Genomic DNA, 20194 nt, shown 5'->3' with positions numbered 1-20194 from the left:
AAACCCCTCACCATTTACAATATTAAAAGGCCTAATGTCTTTACAGCAAAAGCTGAAACACTTCTCTGTCATCATTTGTTTCACCTTTGCAGGGATGGGTTTTGATACTGTAACAAATGATGTGATTGTAGGTTGATCCTGGGCACTGGCAGCTTCAATCAGCATGCCTTGTCAGCGACGAATTCCCTGTTGTTTTGCTGTCGCACAGAATGCCGCATTTTTTGCATTTCACATAACCCACTGGCTCATTATTATCATAATGCACATGGTAAAAACTTTTCTACACCTCAGACTTTGTTGTCTTTGCCAGTGCAAAGCAGCAAGTCTCTGTTTCACCTCTTCAACATCCATTTTTGCTTCTTTCTCGCGCTAATCAAAATGCATCATCTGACCACTCATTTACTGTGCAAGACAGAGCACAAGCCCGAGCCCGAGCCTGGCCCGAGCCCTTGTAAAACTGACCCGTCGGGTTTAGGCAAATATCTTCAGCTCTAAGTGCTAGCCTCCTCCCACAGCACCTTCTCACAGTTTTCCCAACTTGATCACTGACTTTTGCCCCAGGTTATTCTTCACCACTGGTTGTGATTCAGGCTTGCGTTTCCTCTGCTTGGACAGGGTCGTACCTGTCAAGCAGATCAGGCAGACTGTTTTTTGTCCTGCTGCTGAACAGTTGACTGACTCGGCCATATCCTCAGAAAGTAGCTGTCAATGCAAGGTCCCTGTTGTTCTTTTTCTCATCATTTATGTGCTCAAATTCAACCCTGTCTGTTTGAGCAAGAGAGTTGCTTTTTAGTCTTAATTTGGTCATAAAGCTGAATTGTATTGCATTTACTGTTTCAGTAAACGTAATAGAAATGTTTGTCCATTTATTTATTCACAAAAAATTTCAAACAAAATGTAGAAGAGAGCTACAAGAGCCACACCTGGTAATCTATATACAAATAGTAGATCAGTGGTTCCCAGACATCCTCCTTCGATTTGTGTGACACCTAGATGTACCTGACCACTAGGTTGAGAGCCAATCTTGTAGAAGAGATGTATGTCTCTAAAAAATCCATCAGCTGCAGCTGATTCATAGATTAGATATGATCTGCTGCTACATTATGAACCATCCAGACCTGTGAGGTCATCAGGCACAGGTCTGCTTTCAGTCCCTGGAGTCAGAACTAAACATGGAGAAGCAGCATTCAGTTATTATGGGCCACATATCTGAAGCAAACTCCCAGAAAACTTTCGGTTTGCCACTGCTTTTCACTGAAGCTATTTTAAGGCTTTGAACTGCAATATGACTTTTAAGTTCTATTCTTGTCACTTTTAAACCTTTTATATTTTAGCTTTCTTTCCTATTTCTTAACTTGTTTTAATAATTTGTTACCTGATGTCTTGTAACTTGTTTGTAATTGTTGCTACTTTTTGTGCTATACAAGTAAAATTGCCTTGTTTCTGATTTTGAAATCCTGACAGCAGGGCGAGCTTCCCTCCATGGAAAACAAATATTTTTACTGTACTTGTATAATTTTCACTAATGAGATTAATTAGAAGAGAATAACACTCCTCTGCAATATTCTATTGTTTACCACACAGGCAGCAAAAATAGGAAACTGGGTCATTCAATCTGGACAAACAACTTTATTTCTGGTAATGCATCTATACACTGTACATTCAGTCACTGTAGTATATAAGCATAGCTATTTTCAAACATAATCTCATAAAGTCCTTTACTTTACAATATAGTCCGTGTCGTGAGAGAAAGGTAGGGGTGTTGTTGTAGGAGGGATGAGGAAAAAGGCGTGAAACGATGAGGGAAACAAGATGAATACGCAAAGCTTTGATTCATACTGTATATGTGGCATTAATAAATGGGAAAGCTTACGTTTACCTCTTACATAAAAAATATGTCTAGACTTGTAAGGTTTACATAGTATTAGCAGCAGCACAGGGCTAAAAAGATACATGAGGATGAAGGGGAAACAATCTGCAAGGTGGAGTAGTCAGTGTGTGTGTGTAGGACCCATCATACTGCAGGTTTGCTATCTGATACTGAACACGCTGTTAAAAATATATATGAACTGGTGAAAAAAGTCATTCATTATAAAGAGTCTACAGTAAAAAAAAAAAAAGAAAAGAAATTGATTAACATGTTTATGAAGGGTATATTCTCTTACGCACTGCATTTTTGAAACATCTCAGTTAAAACACAAATTAAAAAAAAACAACAAAAACAAGACGGCTATTGTAAGAAAAGATTTCTTTTTGAAAAAGGAAACACCATGTACATATATTATACAATATCGTAAATGGAAAAAAAATATTTACATTTGTAAATTCTTATTCAAATCTTCACAATGGCTAGTATTCGTCTTTTAATATGGACTGTTATTGCTGCTTTACTGTCCATTATTTAGCAAAATGATTCCTCTTTAGAAAACAAGACTTTGTCCAACAGCTTTTTTTTCATTTCGTGTGGGAGAGTGAAGAGCCAATGTTGTTTTGTCTCCTTTCTTTTGTAGAAAAACCACAAGTCAAGTGAAGTACACATAGGCTATCAACTCTTTAGAGTGTAAAAACAACTACAAAATGTACCAATTTTAGTTCTGCCAAAGCTGCAGACGCAGTGTCGTTCTCTGAGCAACATCAGCAATGTTAGATAAGACAGGGGCTTTTACCATAATGCCCTCTTTATTCTCCTCGACATGTCTGCCTCAGGACAAGTCGACAAAGTGGGAATAAACAGTTAAGTCTTTATATACAACCCAAAGTAACAATTCGCCGAAAGCAAGTGGCTTTTCAAGGTCTTCTATAAAAATTGGTTTAACATGCATATCGTTGATATCAAATGAAGAAAAAAAAACACTTATTTAGAAACAAAAGCCTTAAGCATCTAGCATTTGTTCAATTGTTCTCTGCATTGAAAAAGAAAAAAAGTTTGTAAACTGGTTGGTATTTGGAATACTGATGTGTGTGTGTGTGTGTGTGCCTTAAATTTAAAAAGGAAAGGAAGTTGATGAGAGGCCCAGCCCCAACAGCTTCATCATCAGTTTTCCTATTCTGGAAACCTTTTGCCCTCCTCTAGGCACTTGAGGTTGTCCAGCATTGCATTTACAAAAATTGTCTTTTTTTTTTTTTTTTTGCTGTGTTTTGTTTTTTTGCCAGTGTGAAGTCTTTATTTTCTTAGGAACAACATACTGTGTGTTGCTTTCTTGACTCTTTTACCTCTTCTAAATAAGACAAATTGCTTTATATTGCATAACACAATAAAAACCCTTACATGTACAGTATCAATGCCCAATAACTGACTATATGTATGGCAAAGTTCATGTATCTTAATTTTCATGCATAAAGAAAATGAGTTTTCTATTGAAGAAAGTGAACATAACAGACGAGCAATAAAATATCTCCACATTTAAAACAACATCAACAACCAAAGGAAAATAGCATTAACACAATGTACATCATGATAGCATTGTACCCACTATGTGATAGCAGGGTTATGGCCTCTGCCTTTGGAATAAAAGTGGATTTTATTCCTCAAAAATGTGACTGTTTGTTCTGGCTCCTGGAACAATTACTGAAGCAAGTTGTTAACCAAGATTTGTCAAATTGATTATGAACAGTAACCAGGTACTCTGGTGACTTCTGTGTCAATTATTTTACAAAAACAGGAAAATGCGTTGCCCAAAACTTTCTAACAATCCCAGAGTGCATCAGCAAGCAACAGGTGGAGCCTTTTTTTCTTTCTCTTTATTTACAATACTTTGTCTTAAGAAAACAGAACAACAGTATTTATCAAGATGCATATAATCAACAAAATGCTTAATGGATTTATATGGTAGCAATCATGTATAAGTTGATGTTTTCAAAGTAAGATTGAAGACAATAGTGGGAGTACAATGCATTATAACAGTATCTTGTTATGACAAAGTGCGATTCATTATTGTAAAGTTAAAAAAAACAACATATATTTATATTTACATACCTTAATTTAATTAAAATGAACATTTTGTGGTTCTTGCCAAGGGTGACCCATCCAGCCCACTGTGATTTCATACATGGAGTTAAAACATACCTGCTTTCATCACTCAAAACGTGACAAGATGAGAAAAAACAAGGCCACACACATCCGGAGTATTTCATCTTTAGAAGACAAAAACTTCAGGGTTTTGACCCCAATGCTTAACATATGGCAGCCCCTGTGTGTGTGTGTGTTTGTGTATGTGTGTGTGTGTGTGTGTGTGTGTGTGTGTGTGTGTGTGTGTGTGTGTGTGTGTGAGCAACATTGGGATGCTGATTGTTGGGTATCATCCCAAACAAGAGCTCACTGAAAAGGTGACTTTAACACAGCATGTTCCTATTTCCAATTCCCAATCCAAAGAGAGAAAAAGATCAACTGAAGCCCACCCACTGTGTTTAGAAATGAGAAATAAGTGATTTTATAAAACAACAACATAAAGAAAAGACAGGTGGCTTGAACTTCGAGCTCGATGGTTTCCGCTCAGTGGACTGCAATGGCCTCCTGAAAAACCAACAAAGCCACGGTGGCACTGTGGAGAGTTCATTTGCTTGTTTTGTTCTTCTAATTTATTTGTATCTTTTATATTTTCAAAGTCCAATAGCACAAAGAAAACTTTTCTTTTTTTTTTTTTTTTTACATATCGCTATGTAGTCTCTTAAATAGCTTATGATGTGTTCAAAATCCTCCATCTTTGTCATGGCAAGGGATCTGGGTGGAGACCTTTAGGTGTTACATGTGAGACCTGACCACGTGGCCACACCACTATAACACCTCCCAACTGCTGTTTAGCTGCGATATCATCATCGTTCAGTATTTATTATCAGAGACATCTGTCCCAAAGTCTCACCCTGTTATCTTGTTGGAGTAAATCCAGGTATAAATGCATTTTGTGCAATATGTTTTTATTTCAGTCCTGTGATCCAGTTTTCAGTTCTGTGAGTTTGGAAGTTGCAAGTCAGTGCTTGGTTTAGCAACATGTCTCCTTACTGCTCCCAGCCATTCTCCAGGGAAACCACTTATTTGATTTTCTTCTCTCTGGTCAGAGATCGAGTCTTTTATTTTTCTGTGTCGGGCAGAGAACGTGATGGACAGTGGTGCAGTGTGGTCGGCCCAGGACTCCTGAGAATGTTTATGGTCTGAGTTGTGTGTAAGATGTTGGGGATCATGGTGATGTCGGGTTTTGACGGTGAGGATTGGCTGCTGGGTTACTTGTCCGCTGGCGTGTCCTTAAGCGTCCCCTCCTTCTCACTGTTGGATTTGGGCCAGAGTTGCTGCTGTAGCTCCTTCACCACCCTCTCCAGGTGCTCCCTGGCCTCCCGTTCTTGCAGCAGGTCAGCTCGGAGCTGCTCGCGGTCGGCCTCAGCATGCTGCAGCTTCATCTGGAGGTCTTCGATCTGGAAAACACAGGAAACGGCTGAACAGATCTGACTACAGGACAGTCTGGAGCTATTGGTCCAACCATGGAGCCTTTTGTAAACAGCTGAGCTGCTAACACGACTGTTCATGGAACTATTTCATTCATATGCCTGTTTATATGCTACAGAGTACAGCCCTACACACTATTCTAAAGCAGTGTCTCAGGGTTCCAACTGTGGAAAAACTGACATTGTGTTTCTCAGTGAAGGTAAAGTAGACAAAATCTTAAATGGTTGCCTTGTTAATGCCTTGTTAACGCACAGTGTCCTTTCCCCCTCACACCTGCCGAGCACGTAGCCCTGTTGTGGTGGAAACGCACCGGTCTCACGTCTTGAGTCAAACTGAATCAAGTCAAGCATGTGTCTGAGGACCAACCCACAAATCAGTGGCTACATCCTCATGTTAATGCTAAGTTGATTTCTGGATTTGCCAGTTAAATGATACCATTCTCTTCCTTGTCTTTGATGAAGGCTGAAACACATTCTAGCAAATCCAATCCAATTTGAATACAATTGTGTGACCACTGAACTATTGTTTTACTCTGTAAAAAAGCTAAGAATTGCAAGCTTGGCTTATGTCAATCTAACTACCAGGAACATAGTCATTAATAAAGAAAATGTAATATCTTTAATGTTATAGGATCGGCTGAAAGCTTCTGAAAAGTTGCCATTTTTCTTGTCCAAGCCTAAGCTGCAGCTACATAAATGTCTCCCTTAATGACAGCCCTCCAAATGACTGCAGTCTCTGCGGGGTAGACACAGCTGGAGAGCATGACCTCCCTCTTGTTTTGTCTAATCTGCATTTCCCATGGTGCCTGAGGGAAGTAGACGTCTCTTCCTGTTTCCTTTCAGTGGGGGACTTATCATACGTGGGGCTACACCCATTTATTTTTGACTGGGAAAGAGGAAATGTGTTCTTTTGTTGCCTGCTCTCGGCCGAACTTGATAGTTTTCGAGACTGTGAAACTCTAAAACACTGCAATTACCCTGAGGGTGTTGACATAATGGTCTAGATTTAATTTGTATCACATTGGACTGGTAATGTCTGTATACACGTATGGCTTGGTTTGGCTTCATTTTTGTCCCACGTTTCTCCAAAGTATCATCAAGAGATTATCAAAGTTTCAACTTTAAAAATTTGGCATTCAAAGTGTGAGAGTTTCTTGAAACCCTTTACAAACTACATCAACATGTAAAACTGACCTGTGCAGAGTATTTTGCACGAAGACGTCCGGCCTCACATCCTTTATCACAGACCCTCAGCTGTCGGGCCTGCTCAAGTTCCCGCTTCAAACGAATCCGGGATTCGTTGGCTTCCTTCATCTTCTTCTCGCTTTCGGCTCGCAGACGCTCGATTTCCTTCCTCAGGTTTCGCTTCGCTTCGGTTGCCTCCCGTAGCTTCTCCTTTTTGGCCACTCTCAAGAATTCCAACTCCTATGAAAATAAAATCATAGAAGTTAGCATCAAAGAGAGGTACTGACACAGAAAACTCCATCTTTAACAGTTTAAATCTACTACTGAGCAAATGCAGTATCCTGTAGTGCTTCTGCAACTGCTGTGAATACATCCGTCACATGGTTGTTTTACTGTCTCTGAGCTGTTGACACCTGAGATCAGGGACTTGTTACAGTAGGCTGCAGTGTCCATGTCAGTGTTGACACTGAACCAAGTCAGGGGTTAGGGCAATGTGTGGGCTGACAGAAGAAAGGTTTCCTTCCTCAGAATCACTGAAAGAGTGTGTGTGTGTGTGTGTGTGTGTGTGTGTGTGTGTGTGTGTGTGTGTGTGTGTGTGTGTATGTGTGTGTGTGTGTATGTGTTGCGGTATCACGCCCATAGTCTACCCATGGGAACATAGCAGTTGGGACAAACATGTCTGTCATCAAGCTTTGTTGGTTTCCTACAAAACGAGTGAAAGGAAACAATCCCCATCACACCCTTTACTGTACAGGGGCTTTACATAAGAACTCTTTCAGCACCATCAAGGTGAGAGTTAGTTCAAGAAACACAGAAGAAGTTATATCAGAGTGCTGTATTAAAGTGGCTTGCAGGATGGTTGGATCTGGAAAGTGAAAGTGGAATGCTGTTCTCTGCTCAGGAAGCATTTTGTGTTGCTCACCCACACAGACTACTTCGTCTGCACTTTTTTTGTTCTCGTTCCAAGACCAAAAATAAAAATGGAAGTCTGGCCTTTCCCTTCCCAGCAACATCCGCTCTCACTGTTATCACTTGCCAACTCATGCTAAGCTCTGCGGACAGTGATAATGACTTCTAATCCACTTCTGCATTTGGATGCCTAAGCTCAAGTAATTTCCTCAGTGTGTCAACTTTGAAAAAGTTCAAGAACGTTGGGGGAAGCTGAGGGTTTGTATGAGGTATCATGGGCAGCCTGGGCTGGGAAATCCCATTCTCTCAGTCGACAGTGCTGTGTTCACTTCAATGAAATCACATGCTATGTAAATATAGCATATCAGTGTGAGACATTTAATCACCACGGCTATAGGTCAAAATACTGATGGCTATCCAGGGATATCAGGCCGTTACTATGGGCGACATAGGAAACTTACTCATAAGTCATTGTTTGTATAACTCTAATGTGTCCTGTTTAATTATTTGCCAAACAGACAATCACAGCTGAAACATCTGAATGGTTGGTGGCCTTGAATAACACCAAGGTTCATTTAAAGCAGGTAGTTCCAAGCTGTTTGCTTCTATATGTGGATATCTGGTCTCTCAATGCATTAGACCGTTAGCAATATGTTGTTAATATTATCATTATTATTATCATTTTTGTTTGTTTTCCTTGAATTGCTGGGAATTTTGAGGATCTCACATCTTACTTGGTCAAAATTAAGACTTTGTTTTTATTCAAGACTCAAGTCAGGTCAAGTTTCAAGTAAGTTAAGCATCAGACCTGTCAAGTTAAGGTCAGGTTTGTGGCTTGATTTAAGTGCACATCTCAAAGTTGCTCTCAAAGTTGGCTTTGGAGCTGTTGGAAGTTGTATTTTGTCAATCTAACTGGAGCTAGGTTAGAATCTTCCCTTTGTATCCAAGCTGTGCCGGATTAACTTGTCTTGGACGTATCTTGGTCCTTAACTTGAGCACTAATATGAAACTAGTGTCATGTTCTCATTCAATAGAGGGACAGATGACAAAGAAGCATAATTCCAAACATTTAATGCTATTCTTACAGTGATATGGATGGAACCGTACCTGCTGGAGGCTGCGTTTGGCCTGCAGGGCAGAACCCAACTTCTCTTCCTGCTTCACTCTCATTTTAACAATCTCGTGCAGAAACTTTTCCTTTGACTCTTTGGAGTCCAGTCCGCTCTCCAGTGCCTGTCTCAGGCTCTCCAGCTCTGATTCCAGACCCAGTTCTGGAGGGGTCACGGGGGCTGCGACGGTTGCTGCTGCAGGTGTGGTGCCCTCGGCTGACGTTACAGTGCAGATGGGCCCATGGGCGCACGGCGAGCTCAAGTCCTTGGCTGAGCTGCTGGACGAAGTGAAAGATGGTGACGATAGGGAGGACAGGGACGAGGTGACTGGTGGGAGAGAGCACAGGCACAAGACGGTGTAATGTGAGTTAGTTAATCTAGTCAAATCTGGGTAAAAATTAGCTGGCTAGTTGAGCCTTTTATTGCGTTCTTTGCTTACAATCATCACGGCTCTCAACTTCGATTTCCACCTCAGAGTCTTTGTCTTCCTGAGGTGGTGGTGGCTTGCTGGCAGCTGAGGATGGAGGGCAGGGGGCCTCTGGCGTTGGGGGTGGGAGCTCCTCTGTGGCTCTTCTCTTGCGTGGCCTGGAGTTGGCACCCTCACCTGGGGGTTCACCAGCACTTGGGTGGGAGGTGCTGGGTACTGAAGGGGACATGGGACCAACCTTTACCAGGGGCAGCGGTGTGAGGGCGACATTGGGGGCAACTGCTTTCTCCAGGCTCTTGTAGTTGTAGAAGCTAAGAGGAAAATCAGACATTTTAACTGTGTGTCATGATGTTTACTTACAACAAACTTACTTCTGTTCTGCATGTAAGTAACATAGCCAGCACCATATTGTATGATCCCATTTTAACAGCCAATGCCAACAAGAGTAGTGAAACATTCTAATAAAGAGCCCGCAGCTCTTTCCTCCCACTTTAAGAGGAACTGGGCCAGATCAACTGTGATATGGTGCAGCCTGCACTGGCATCACCATGCCAAGTGGATGCCCACAGCATGTGTGTGTGTTAAATGTGTGTGAATGGGCGTCGTGTGGGAGGCAGTGGTACAGTCAGACTTGACTCCTCTGACACCAGCCTACCCAGACAAGGGAGAGAGCTGCTGGGAGCTCATCAGATCCAGCTGAACAAAATGGCTGTCATCTCTCACAACCCAGATATTTCATTGTTTATTATTCATTTCTTTTTAAGTGAGTCTAGTGAAAGTGTCTTCCAATATAGATGCAGCTGTCCTGCGGTGTACTAAGCTCACCTGTCTCTCAGCAGGGCCAGGGGGTGGCTGGAGGGCTCCTTATCACCAGCAGAGATGTGGGGAGACCAGGGTCTGAAAGCTGATGGCCTCTGCCTGGGTTGAATGCAGTTAAGCCCCTAAAAAAAGACAGTGGTAATACTTTAAACACAACAAATAAATTCATAGTCATTTACAGATGGGATCCATCCTGGGAGCTCAACAGCAGTTTCTCCATTGTTGTATACATTTTGAGGCTTACAGTTATGATACTTTGTATTATAGACACATTTTTGAGGGGAAAGTATTGCGGTTTGATACCCAGACCTAGTGTAGTGTTAGTCTAACGCTAACCCATAATTTCAGCGTACTGACTTAATTTGTTATATAATTAAAGATTTCGACACCTGCTTTCCTTCAACCTGCCTAATCTGTCGCCAGGTCTTAGGAGCTAGATATTCATGGAGAGATGCAATTATTTTTGCCTCTTATATCATGAATTAAGCTGCGTTAAGGACATGATATTGACATTTTTTAAGGTTTTTCTTGTGCATGATATATATATAGCCCTCAATATTTTGAAATCTCCTTGACAGCAATTCATACATGCTAGGACTAGTGCGACAGACTCCATAGATCATATTTTACCGAATACCTCAATATCAATATTGTGACAATAATGCGGGGATAACACAACCTTCTCCAAAATTAACACAATGAGAATTTTCAAAAACAGTCACCAGTAATGTGGGTATAATGACTAAGTGGGTACAGATAAGTATTAGAACAAGTAGAACAGCCAACAAACTCTTATGTTTTATCATCATAATTACATTAAAAAATAAGATAACACATATTCCCATGTTTATGATGAATCATTAATCAATTAATTGTCTTCGAGGGTTTAACCCAAAGTAAAAGTTGAGCACAAATACATTATCAATTGTTAAGGCAGCTGACTGTTGCCAGAAGAAATTGCTTAAAATTTGCCACCCTGGTCACCCGTCATGATAAGGATATATATGGTATATATTGCCCAGCCCTGTTACAACTTTGACATTGGATATGGTCCAGTAAAGGGAGGCTTCACAAAAGAAACAATGGGATATTCATATAAAGCAAATTTAGATCATTGAATGTTTCTGGGCTTTATTTCTGATCATTATTATATATGGTATCCTATGGTATAATAATAATTGTAGTGTTACAGAGTGCATTAGGTTGCAGTGAATGTTGCAATTCTTCCATGAAGAGTTAAAGTATACCTACTGTACATTCTCACCATATCTCCATGGCAGATTTTTTTAAGGAATATTGATCTTCACAGGGTATATCCATCATTATATTTTGGTTATATTCTGTTACACTGCTCTCTCAATCACAGCTCCATCTCAGTAAGTGAATCCTTGGGGCTTGTGGCATCTACAGTTACACCCTCTGTTAGCACCGCTGGCCAAATCTAAATTTAAGCACAAGCCTCATCCAAAAACTTCTGGATAGTATTACATGACATCTCATCTCAAGCACCATACATCATTATCAAAGACAACATCTCCTTCCTGTGACATCTTAGTGACACTAACCTTATTGGAGGCAGACAGGGACTGTAGCCAGTCGTGCTGTTTCTCTTTGTCGGCCAGTGGGGATTGCGATGGGTAGTCTTCATGTTTGGACTTTTTGATCGGGATGGGATCAGACACCTGGAAGTAGAGAAGTACATTTGTTTTAGGCTTTAAGATGCAAGAAAGCTTATACAAGTGAAACATGGCAGCTAGGCCTGGGCAATATGGCCTAAAAATTGAATCTCTGATTTTTTCACACCAAACTTTATTACGACTTCAAACAAATGTTTTTCCTTCTCAAGAACAAACTTCAAATTACAAATTAATTATTAAAAGCATTGTATTTATTTTAATGCTTTCATTTTTTAACAAAATTGCCCAGCCATTTTAAACAGTGCACCTTACCTTATTCGACTAATCGAAAAAATAATCGCTAGATTAATCGTTTGAAAAATAATCGTTTGGGACAGCTCTAGTTGGAATGTGCAAACACATCCAAGTCGATTATTATTTTTCCCATGTGATGTAACTGCACCACTAAGAGCTGTCACACTAAAATGTCAGTGAACTGAGAATGCATCTGATAGACAAACTGATAACTGTGTGTGTGTGTGTGTGTTTGTGTGTGTGCGTGTGTAAAGAAGCCTGGTAGGTGAGTGCCAGCAGAGGTGTCTGATAGCTGGAGGAATGAGTGTGTTTAAATGACAGTCTGGTGTTGACTTTGTGTGTATCACTGTATAGTGGTGGGACGCTGCTTTAGGGTTGCCAAGCTGCACTTGTACGCACACACTCAGTCCAGGCTTTGGCACACACTTGTCACACACAGAAACCAATACAGCTAGGTGTATTTGCTCGTGGTTAGAGGTGACTGGGGCAGTGTGTATGTATGTGTGTGTGTGTGTGTGTGTGTGTGTGTGTGTGTGTGTGTGTGTGTGTGTGTGTGTGTGTATTATACACTCAGAAACACCCATACAGACAGACAAGTAAGGGTTTGTTTCTCTTTCCCCCATTTGGCTGGCTTAGCGGCTATGACCTCAGCCTGTTCAAGCTGTGGCTGTCACTAGCTGCCACACACACAGACACACACACAAAGACACACTCTTGAATCTAATCTTAGTCATTTATAAAGCGAAAGCTGGTGGAAGACAGACTAAACAGCTCATGAAACACAGCAGGAAAATAATAATCGAAGTGAGAATATACTGTACTATTTTGTATGGGCCTAATGTGGGCTTGTAGTGGAAAAGGGAGAAAAACACAAAGTAAAAACAGTTCATCTTAAGGAGAAAATACACCTCTAAAACAACATTTTGTTAAGTATGTAATATTTGTATACAGGGCTGCATGATATGTTATCATTATCTTTATGATATGTTAGCATGTTGCTATTATTTTGATAGATATTGCCACTGCCATATGATTCCCTGCTGGTAGGCATGATCCTTTTTGTATCACAATTTCAGTTTTTACTGACAAAACTATCTCTAAGCCTCTTCATACAGCAGTGAAAGTATCATACATGTTGTGTGTATTTCACTCTTTTTCAGTTTTCAGAGGTCATGTGTTGGAGAGGAGGTCACACATGTAATGCAGATCTGGGCTGGCTCTGTCAGACTGTCAATATTTCTGGAGGGGATGTATTCACTCATACAGTTCTCTCTCACTGTACTTTCCTGCTTCACTTCATGGTGCACTCTCACTTATTTTCTGTCCAAGGACCTCCCTCAGGAATCCGCATCAGTGTGCAAGAGTGGGCAGAAGACGCCACACACACACACACACACACACACACACACACACACACACACACACACACACACACACACACACACACACACACACACACACACACACACACACACACACACAGCCCTTCGTAGTGTCAACTGGTGGTCATTTGTAATGGGGTTAGATTCTCTCTCTCTCAGTCTCTCTGCCTCTCTCGCTCATGCTGGCAGTGTGTCATGCTATGCCACATGTCTGTGTAATCAGAGCCGCTCTCACAGGAAAGTAGCGCGGCTAGACGAACAGATACCACCGAGGACTGCCGATGTGACGGCTGTCCTCGATCCACCACAGCACTGATGTATAACTCCATGATTTTTAAATGACTTTCCATAACAACATTAGGGTGCATCCATGAACCAACAATATTTATGTTTTTCTGGTGTGGCAGTACAACTCTTTTTGAGGAGCAATATTTCTATAAAGAGCTCCAAGTAAGGAAGAATGTGTGTCTACCCCTTAGTGAATTGAATGTATCTGAATAATAAGTGTCAACACTAAGCTGTTATTTCATTTTCAGTTCAGTTGCTTCTAATTACTTTAAGGCTTATGTTTCATGAAATAAAGGGGAAAATGTCCACACACATCTCTATCACAGACACCTCATTAAATGGATTTATTGTTGAAACTATTTTAGAGTCCGGTGAATTTCAGGGGTGAAAGTGTTGAGGTGGTTGTATCTAGCACAGAGGACAGGGACTACAATAGTGCAGCACAGCCCTGGCTGTGATTGGTAGATTTGTGGGTTATTTAGAGATAAAGAGATATGTCCTACATATCAGGGCAGCAAAGCGGGGCTAGAGGCAAGAGGCTAGCACTCGTGGTTCAGCCCAGAGAGTGACTGATCACACACACACACACACACACACACACACACACACACACACAGTGTAGCCTCTGGGCAAAGTCTCTGTGCCACGTGCCAGTCCACGTCTCGTGGATTACCGGTTGCCAACGCTGCGGCTTTCCATCAGGGTGAGATCCGGCCCTGGTAATCTTGGACGGAAGAGAGCATGGGGGGGGGTCAACAATTGGCAGCTGAGCTTGTGAGGCTAAGCGGTGGGGGCTCGAGGCAGGGAGAAATCTGCATGTCTAGATTACTGAACAGTGGGACTATGACAAATGAGGCCAACAGACAGCCAGGCTGGGAATTCCTATTTGAAAAAAAATGGCTTTGTGATGTCCTAGGTAGCAGGTCTGCTGGGTTGCTTTTAGGTGATCCAGTGAAAAAACATAGTAGAGTAATTTCACTATAATTTGCTTCACTAGAAATGATCTCATTAGGGCTGCACGATATCTTCTTACATGTGTTCCTGGGATTATTATCAAATAGGAGTCTGTGGGTCAGGGAGTGTGACATGAAAATATGAGAAATCCTCCTCTAATGGACATACATGTGCACACTCAAACATACACTCAGACCTGGCTGAGGGCAATGAGAGATGACAGGCACTGTGTTTACATGACACTCAAGAAAACCGAATTACTGGGTTAGTCTGACTATGATCGGATTCTTAAGATGCATGTATACACCTTAGTCTGATTAAAATCAGACCGGATCGGATTTCTCATAGTCGGATTAACACACGAAGATTATTAGATTGATAGTCGCATTACTCCTGCATATATATGTTCCATCAGATCGGATCGGATTTTGCGTTCTGCGCAGGCTCTGGACTTTTTTCCGGTCAGTGAGCTGGAAGGCGAAGGGCGGCGGCGGCTTTCCTCCGAAATCACCGCAAGCAAGAGCGCCATTATGCATCTAGTTTATGTAATGATCATGTACACCATACACAAAATGTACAAATATGTAACTTCTCCTCGCTCTTCGTACGACATATCTATAGAATGCCGAGGCAGCTGGTGACGTAAAGAGGTCAGCCGGAGGTAACTCTGTTACCACTAGTTGAAATGACTATAGCGCCACCTATCGTACTATGGTATGACATGCTTCGGCCAGTAATTTGATTTTCTCAGCGGCATGTAAATTCGGACAATTGCAGTTGTCTGATTGAACAGCATAGTCGAACTATGGCTGTAATCCGACTAAACTGTGCATGTAAACGCACTGAGTGAGACACTTGGAAACCTGACAGTGCTCTCCTGATAAGTCCCTGACTTACAGGAGGTGACAGACATGGGCTATCTTCAAAGTGTGTGTGTGTGTGTGTGTGTGTGTGTGTGTGTGTGTGTGTGTGTGTGTGTGTGTGTGTGTGTGTGTGTGTGTGTGTGTGTCCACTCCCTTTATGATCTGGTGTGGATTACGCAGCATAGACAGGATGTCACACTTCTAAAATAAGGCTTTCCCATTAGCTGAGGTGTGTGTTAGACATGCCCAGACTGCACCGTCTATGTTCTCAGCTCTAACACCTCACACTGAGAACACAATCCCCACAATATCAATGAACTAGTATTACACTGATATCTCAGAGGTGACACTGGCCTTTGTTAAAAGTGAAATAATACTTTTCTTTTTGTATATACATGACTTTAGTCAAGAGTTGCAGTGCTCTATGATCTCTTCACTTTCTGTATTGGGTATTTTACTGTATTTACTTTCCACTGCAGATAGCACCCCCTCATTTTAGGTTGCTAGAAGCACCACACCCTCTTAGTTTTCCCAGCAGTATGGAAACAATACACAGCAGCTTCACTTTGGTCTAGAGACAGAGATTAAATGACAACCGACACTGACGGAGTCACTGTCAGTCAACCTAATGGGTCATTCAGGTAAGAAGCATGACCTGTGTCTTCTACTCATTAGTGGTCTGCAGAGTTTTTCACATCACTTTTCAGTATTGGCTCAGCTCACTTGGAACCTCGGGCCAATGACGATGCCAAAATAACTATGAGGTGCCAGGTTGTATCCACAGTGTAAGAAAATAAGAAGCAAGTAGAATTTAGTCAAGTAAGCCTCACCATGCAATAGAATGACAACTTAAGAGCTTGTTCTTTTGGGATACTAGTCAATCAATGGCACAAAATATCAGTGCAGAACCTTTGAAGCGCATATCTGTCAAATGCTAATTTACAGCCCCCTACTTCACACATGGCGGCTAGGAATAACTCCTGCATGAGAAACTCACAAAGCCTCAAGTCATGGGGCAGCATATGTGGAAATAGTGAGAGTGGCAGGCTCGTCTCAGCTGCCATAGGGGCCCCATGCAAGGGCTCATGTGTAAGCACGTGTCTGGGGAAGAGGATGCAGGCATGTATGTCTGGTAGTATGGCTGTGTGTGTGTGTGTGTGTGTGTGTGTGTGTGTGTGTGTGTGTGTGTGTGTGTGTGTGTGTGTGTGTGTGTGTGTGTGTGTGTTTGAGCAGAGACAGGATGGGTGGAGTGACAACAGTCTTCTCGGTTGACGACTGTCTGTGCCTCTTAAAACCCTCAGTTTCAGAGCACTTCCTCTGTCTGCAGGCCAGTAGTGTTTGTCACAGTGAGACAAAAGCCTTTTTCAAACAATACACAGGAAAGCTTATCTTAAGGCTTGCACTTAAGTGGAAAAGCTCTTTTTTTTTGCTCTATGATAGTCTTTTAGAAAGTTTATTTGCATCACACTGTTCTCATACATCTGCAATAACTCTAAATTTATGGAGAGAAAAAAAATACAAAAAAAAAGTCTTTCATTACATGGACATTCAAAAGAATGGGGACTAGAGCAGGAAGATCTAAGTCAAGATATATTTCCTCAAGAACTTCTATCTGAAGAGAAGTCTGCAGGTACACATATTATAGAAAGCTGCTAGACAACTGGGGAAATTAAACTTCCAAAACTGTTTACATTTTCACAGTGTTGACCTTCAGACAGCTCAATAATGTTTCCTCGCCAAGTTGCGGAAAATACTAAAATTGTTTAAAGGACCCTTAGAGAATTTGAGGAAGCACAGCTGTTAAGAAAAAACCTTGAAGGAATGCAGGAAATGTTCCGAGTCAGCCGTGCTTTTTGGAGACATACTGGGTTCTTTATTCTTATTTTGTAACAGATTCAAAGGGTTTGTTTCTGTTTGCAAGTGAAGGAAGTAAAGGTCACAATGCGCTGCAACTGAGTGTGTCAGGAGGGAGTTCAAAGAGGTGTTCTCTTCTACTGAGCAAACTCCATCCAAGTAGTTTAGTTGAAGTTGAAAATTGTTGATTGGAAGAGTCTGCCAAAAAAAGATGGGTAGAGGTAAGGTAGACAATTGTAGCACTTTTGGCAGCAGCAAGTCAAATCGAGCTGATTTCCTTTTCCTGCACAAGTTTTATTGTGCTGAGTTGAACTAAGTGGACGTTTTTTAACTGTGGCTGACCTGTAACAGCCAAGCTCTACACCTAAAATCAATACTCAACTCATTTCTGTGCAGGAAACCAAAGAGAAAGACAGTTTTAAGTCTGTGCTCTCAGTACTTTTGCAGCTTCTGGCTGAATATCTTAGCCTGTTTGTCCTTTCAAAAATCTGCTGTGTTTAACTGTTTTGTCATGTTTGCTTTCAGCTGTTTCAGTAGCTACGCTGAGTCAAACTGAGTAGAGCCTTCAAGTGAAACTCTGGCCAGAATGCAACCTTCTTTGTGAATGTACCCAAGTCAAACCTTGGTGTAAAAGCATTATTACGACAAAAGAGCCACTTTGAAGATTTACTGTAATTTCATTTTCGGTTTAAAATCATTTTCATTGGGAGTGCTACGGGCAACTTTAGGATAGCATCAAAATCGCTGTTTTTGCTCAACCCTGTTTATTTTCTATTTCAAGTTTTAGTTTGATTTTTTTTAAATGTCAAGACAGAAACTTTGGTAGAAAAACTTTCATAAGATGAGCTTCACCTCAAGTAAAACTCATCTTCGGAAAGTTCTGATGCAAGAACCATGCAGACACCTTGTTTCACTTTCTGCCACTCCCTCCTCTTGCCGTCTACTCCACACACCCTACCCCAATCTATTCGTCTATCTGTCTGAGTGCATTTCCTGTGTCATAGATTACAGGATGTCCTCAACAAACAAGCAAGATTCCAATTGCAGAGAAAGAAAATAAGTTAAATAAGTTAGGCAGAAACTTCCAGAAGCATGGGTGAACAAAGTGTACAATCTCACTCAAATAAAGGTACCTAATGATAACTTTGATAAATCTGGATCAGTGTGAATCAGTAAGAATAAAAGTGCTGTTCATCTGTGAGGATTATGTTGCTGAACAAAACATAAACTGTATCATAAACTTGTGTTTGCCACAGAGCTTATTTTCTGCAATAACCCATCTTTTTGTCAAATGAACTGCAACAACCTGTCATCCCTGTCACACACTATTGAGAATTTTCACTTCTAGATGCATGGACACCCATGAAAGCTGTCAAAGTGGGCCTTGAGTCAGGATGTTAATAAAAGAATGGTTTAGAAACATATCTTACCTATTTAATGTAACAACACTTACACTGATATCCAATGCCATATTAAAAATTGCTAAAATACATCTTTAATTGGGTTCTTTTGAAAATGCCACCAATCATTGTTTCCTCTCCCTTTAGCTAGAATTCTTTTCAGCTTTGACCAAACAATGTAGCTCAGTGTCAAGACTGCACATCTGTCAGAGACAAACATGGTGCTGAACAAGGTGCCTAACCCAACATCCCCCCAGACTAGGCCGAGATGAAAGAGCAAACAACCTGTTTTGTTTGCTCTTTCTTCACTCAGAAGAGTGAAGGGAGCCACACCCTGCCTGTGACCTGACTTTGGCCTCCCTGCATGTCTTGCTGAGGGGCCCAAAGTGGTGAAAAGGGAGGGGCCCTTCCTGGAGGCAAAGTAAGGGCTTAGCATCAGCCACAAAAACCCCACACAGGCTAGAAAACAAACAGGTGTCAGACAACATGCCGTTCTACTGTTTATGCAAAAGAGAGGCTGACCTGGGAAACACAGGTTCAAGGTTGAATTCATTGGAGCAAACAAACGAGCTGTGTGGCGTGCTTTGGCTTCCCCCTGAGGTTTGAGCAGCTTTTCTGTCTGCTACAAGCTCAATAGTTACGAACATGTTATGAGCCGTTTTGTCTGGAGAGCTGAATCTTTATTACCATTCCATACTCATTTCTCATCCAGACATTACTGACTTACTCCTTACTCTTACTCCTCTCCTTGTAGCTTTGTAAGTGAATGTGTGTGTGCAGTTCAACACCCAGATGAACATACAAGATAAAAATACAGCGAGCGCCGCGGCTGCTCACTCGAGTGAGATTCCTCGACTGTGTGTTTGTGGGTTACACACACACGCAGGGCTCCAATTTTGGCAACTAGTTTATCCCACCACCGTCTCCTTGGCTGAGGAGTCACAGAGAACAATAGGGCCTCTGTCTTCAATGAAGTAAATAGCAAAAACACTTTACATAGTTGCAGTCAAATTATTGCAGCACTGTACTGCAAAAGATCAGATTCATCTTATTATTCAAGACTCTGCTTTTCAGCCTTGCTCTGGCGCAGTTCTGACTTCAAGATGAACTGGTTTGCTGACTACACTTTAAATGACCTCATCTAATATTCACTTTGATCTAGCGAAGAGTAATTTCTCCTTTGCTCAGCACATAAGTAACTGTGTTTATTCACTGCAAGTTTGGAATAATAAAAAGCAAGTATTAACTTGTTAAGCTTGTTGAAGAACAGTATTAGGGCTTAAAGGCAAGGACACCTGCCAGGGAAAAAACTGTTGAAGACCGTGTGCATATGCATGTGTTGCTCAGGTACCTATATACAGACAGGGGGGCAGCAGTACCCGTCTGTACCATCTCTCCCACAAACTGCACATCATTTATCCCTTTAGGAGGGAAGCTTCTACATTCTCCTGCTTCTTAAAAGAAGACAAAAAGCCAAAAACAGCTTGTATTGATACTGCTGATCTGTGCACAATACATTTCATCCTCTGTCACCTTTCTTTATTTCAACATTTACATTTGATAATTGTTTCTAGCAGTTGATCGGCTATTATTCCTATGGTCTCCTCTTTTTATATGTAATGAATAATTCAAATGAT

General features: G+C 41.3%; 1 protein-coding gene across 1 annotated transcript in view; it reads right to left on the bottom strand.

Moving 5' to 3' along the window:
* Window positions 1-1614: 1614 nt before the first annotated feature.
* Window positions 1615-20194, bottom strand: part of skia (v-ski avian sarcoma viral oncogene homolog a) — an 85636-nt gene continuing 67056 nt past the window's right edge. Inside the window, exons 2-7 of the mRNA XM_037104450.1 lie at window positions 11451-11567; window positions 9892-10007; window positions 9079-9377; window positions 8638-8966; window positions 6631-6861; window positions 1615-5406 (exon numbers count right to left, since the gene is read on the bottom strand). Of these exons, the coding sequence (XP_036960345.1) occupies window positions 5218-5406; window positions 6631-6861; window positions 8638-8966; window positions 9079-9377; window positions 9892-10007; window positions 11451-11567 (1281 nt within the window). The 3' untranslated portion in view covers window positions 1615-5217. The remainder of the gene's footprint in view (window positions 5407-6630; window positions 6862-8637; window positions 8967-9078; window positions 9378-9891; window positions 10008-11450; window positions 11568-20194) is intronic.

Source organism: Acanthopagrus latus, chromosome 7, assembly GCF_904848185.1.
Source record: "Acanthopagrus latus isolate v.2019 chromosome 7, fAcaLat1.1, whole genome shotgun sequence".
Classification (NCBI taxonomy): domain Eukaryota; kingdom Metazoa; phylum Chordata; class Actinopteri; order Spariformes; family Sparidae; genus Acanthopagrus; species Acanthopagrus latus.
Note: the sequence above shows the minus strand (reverse complement) of the source record. Positions and strands in the feature narration are given on the sequence as shown.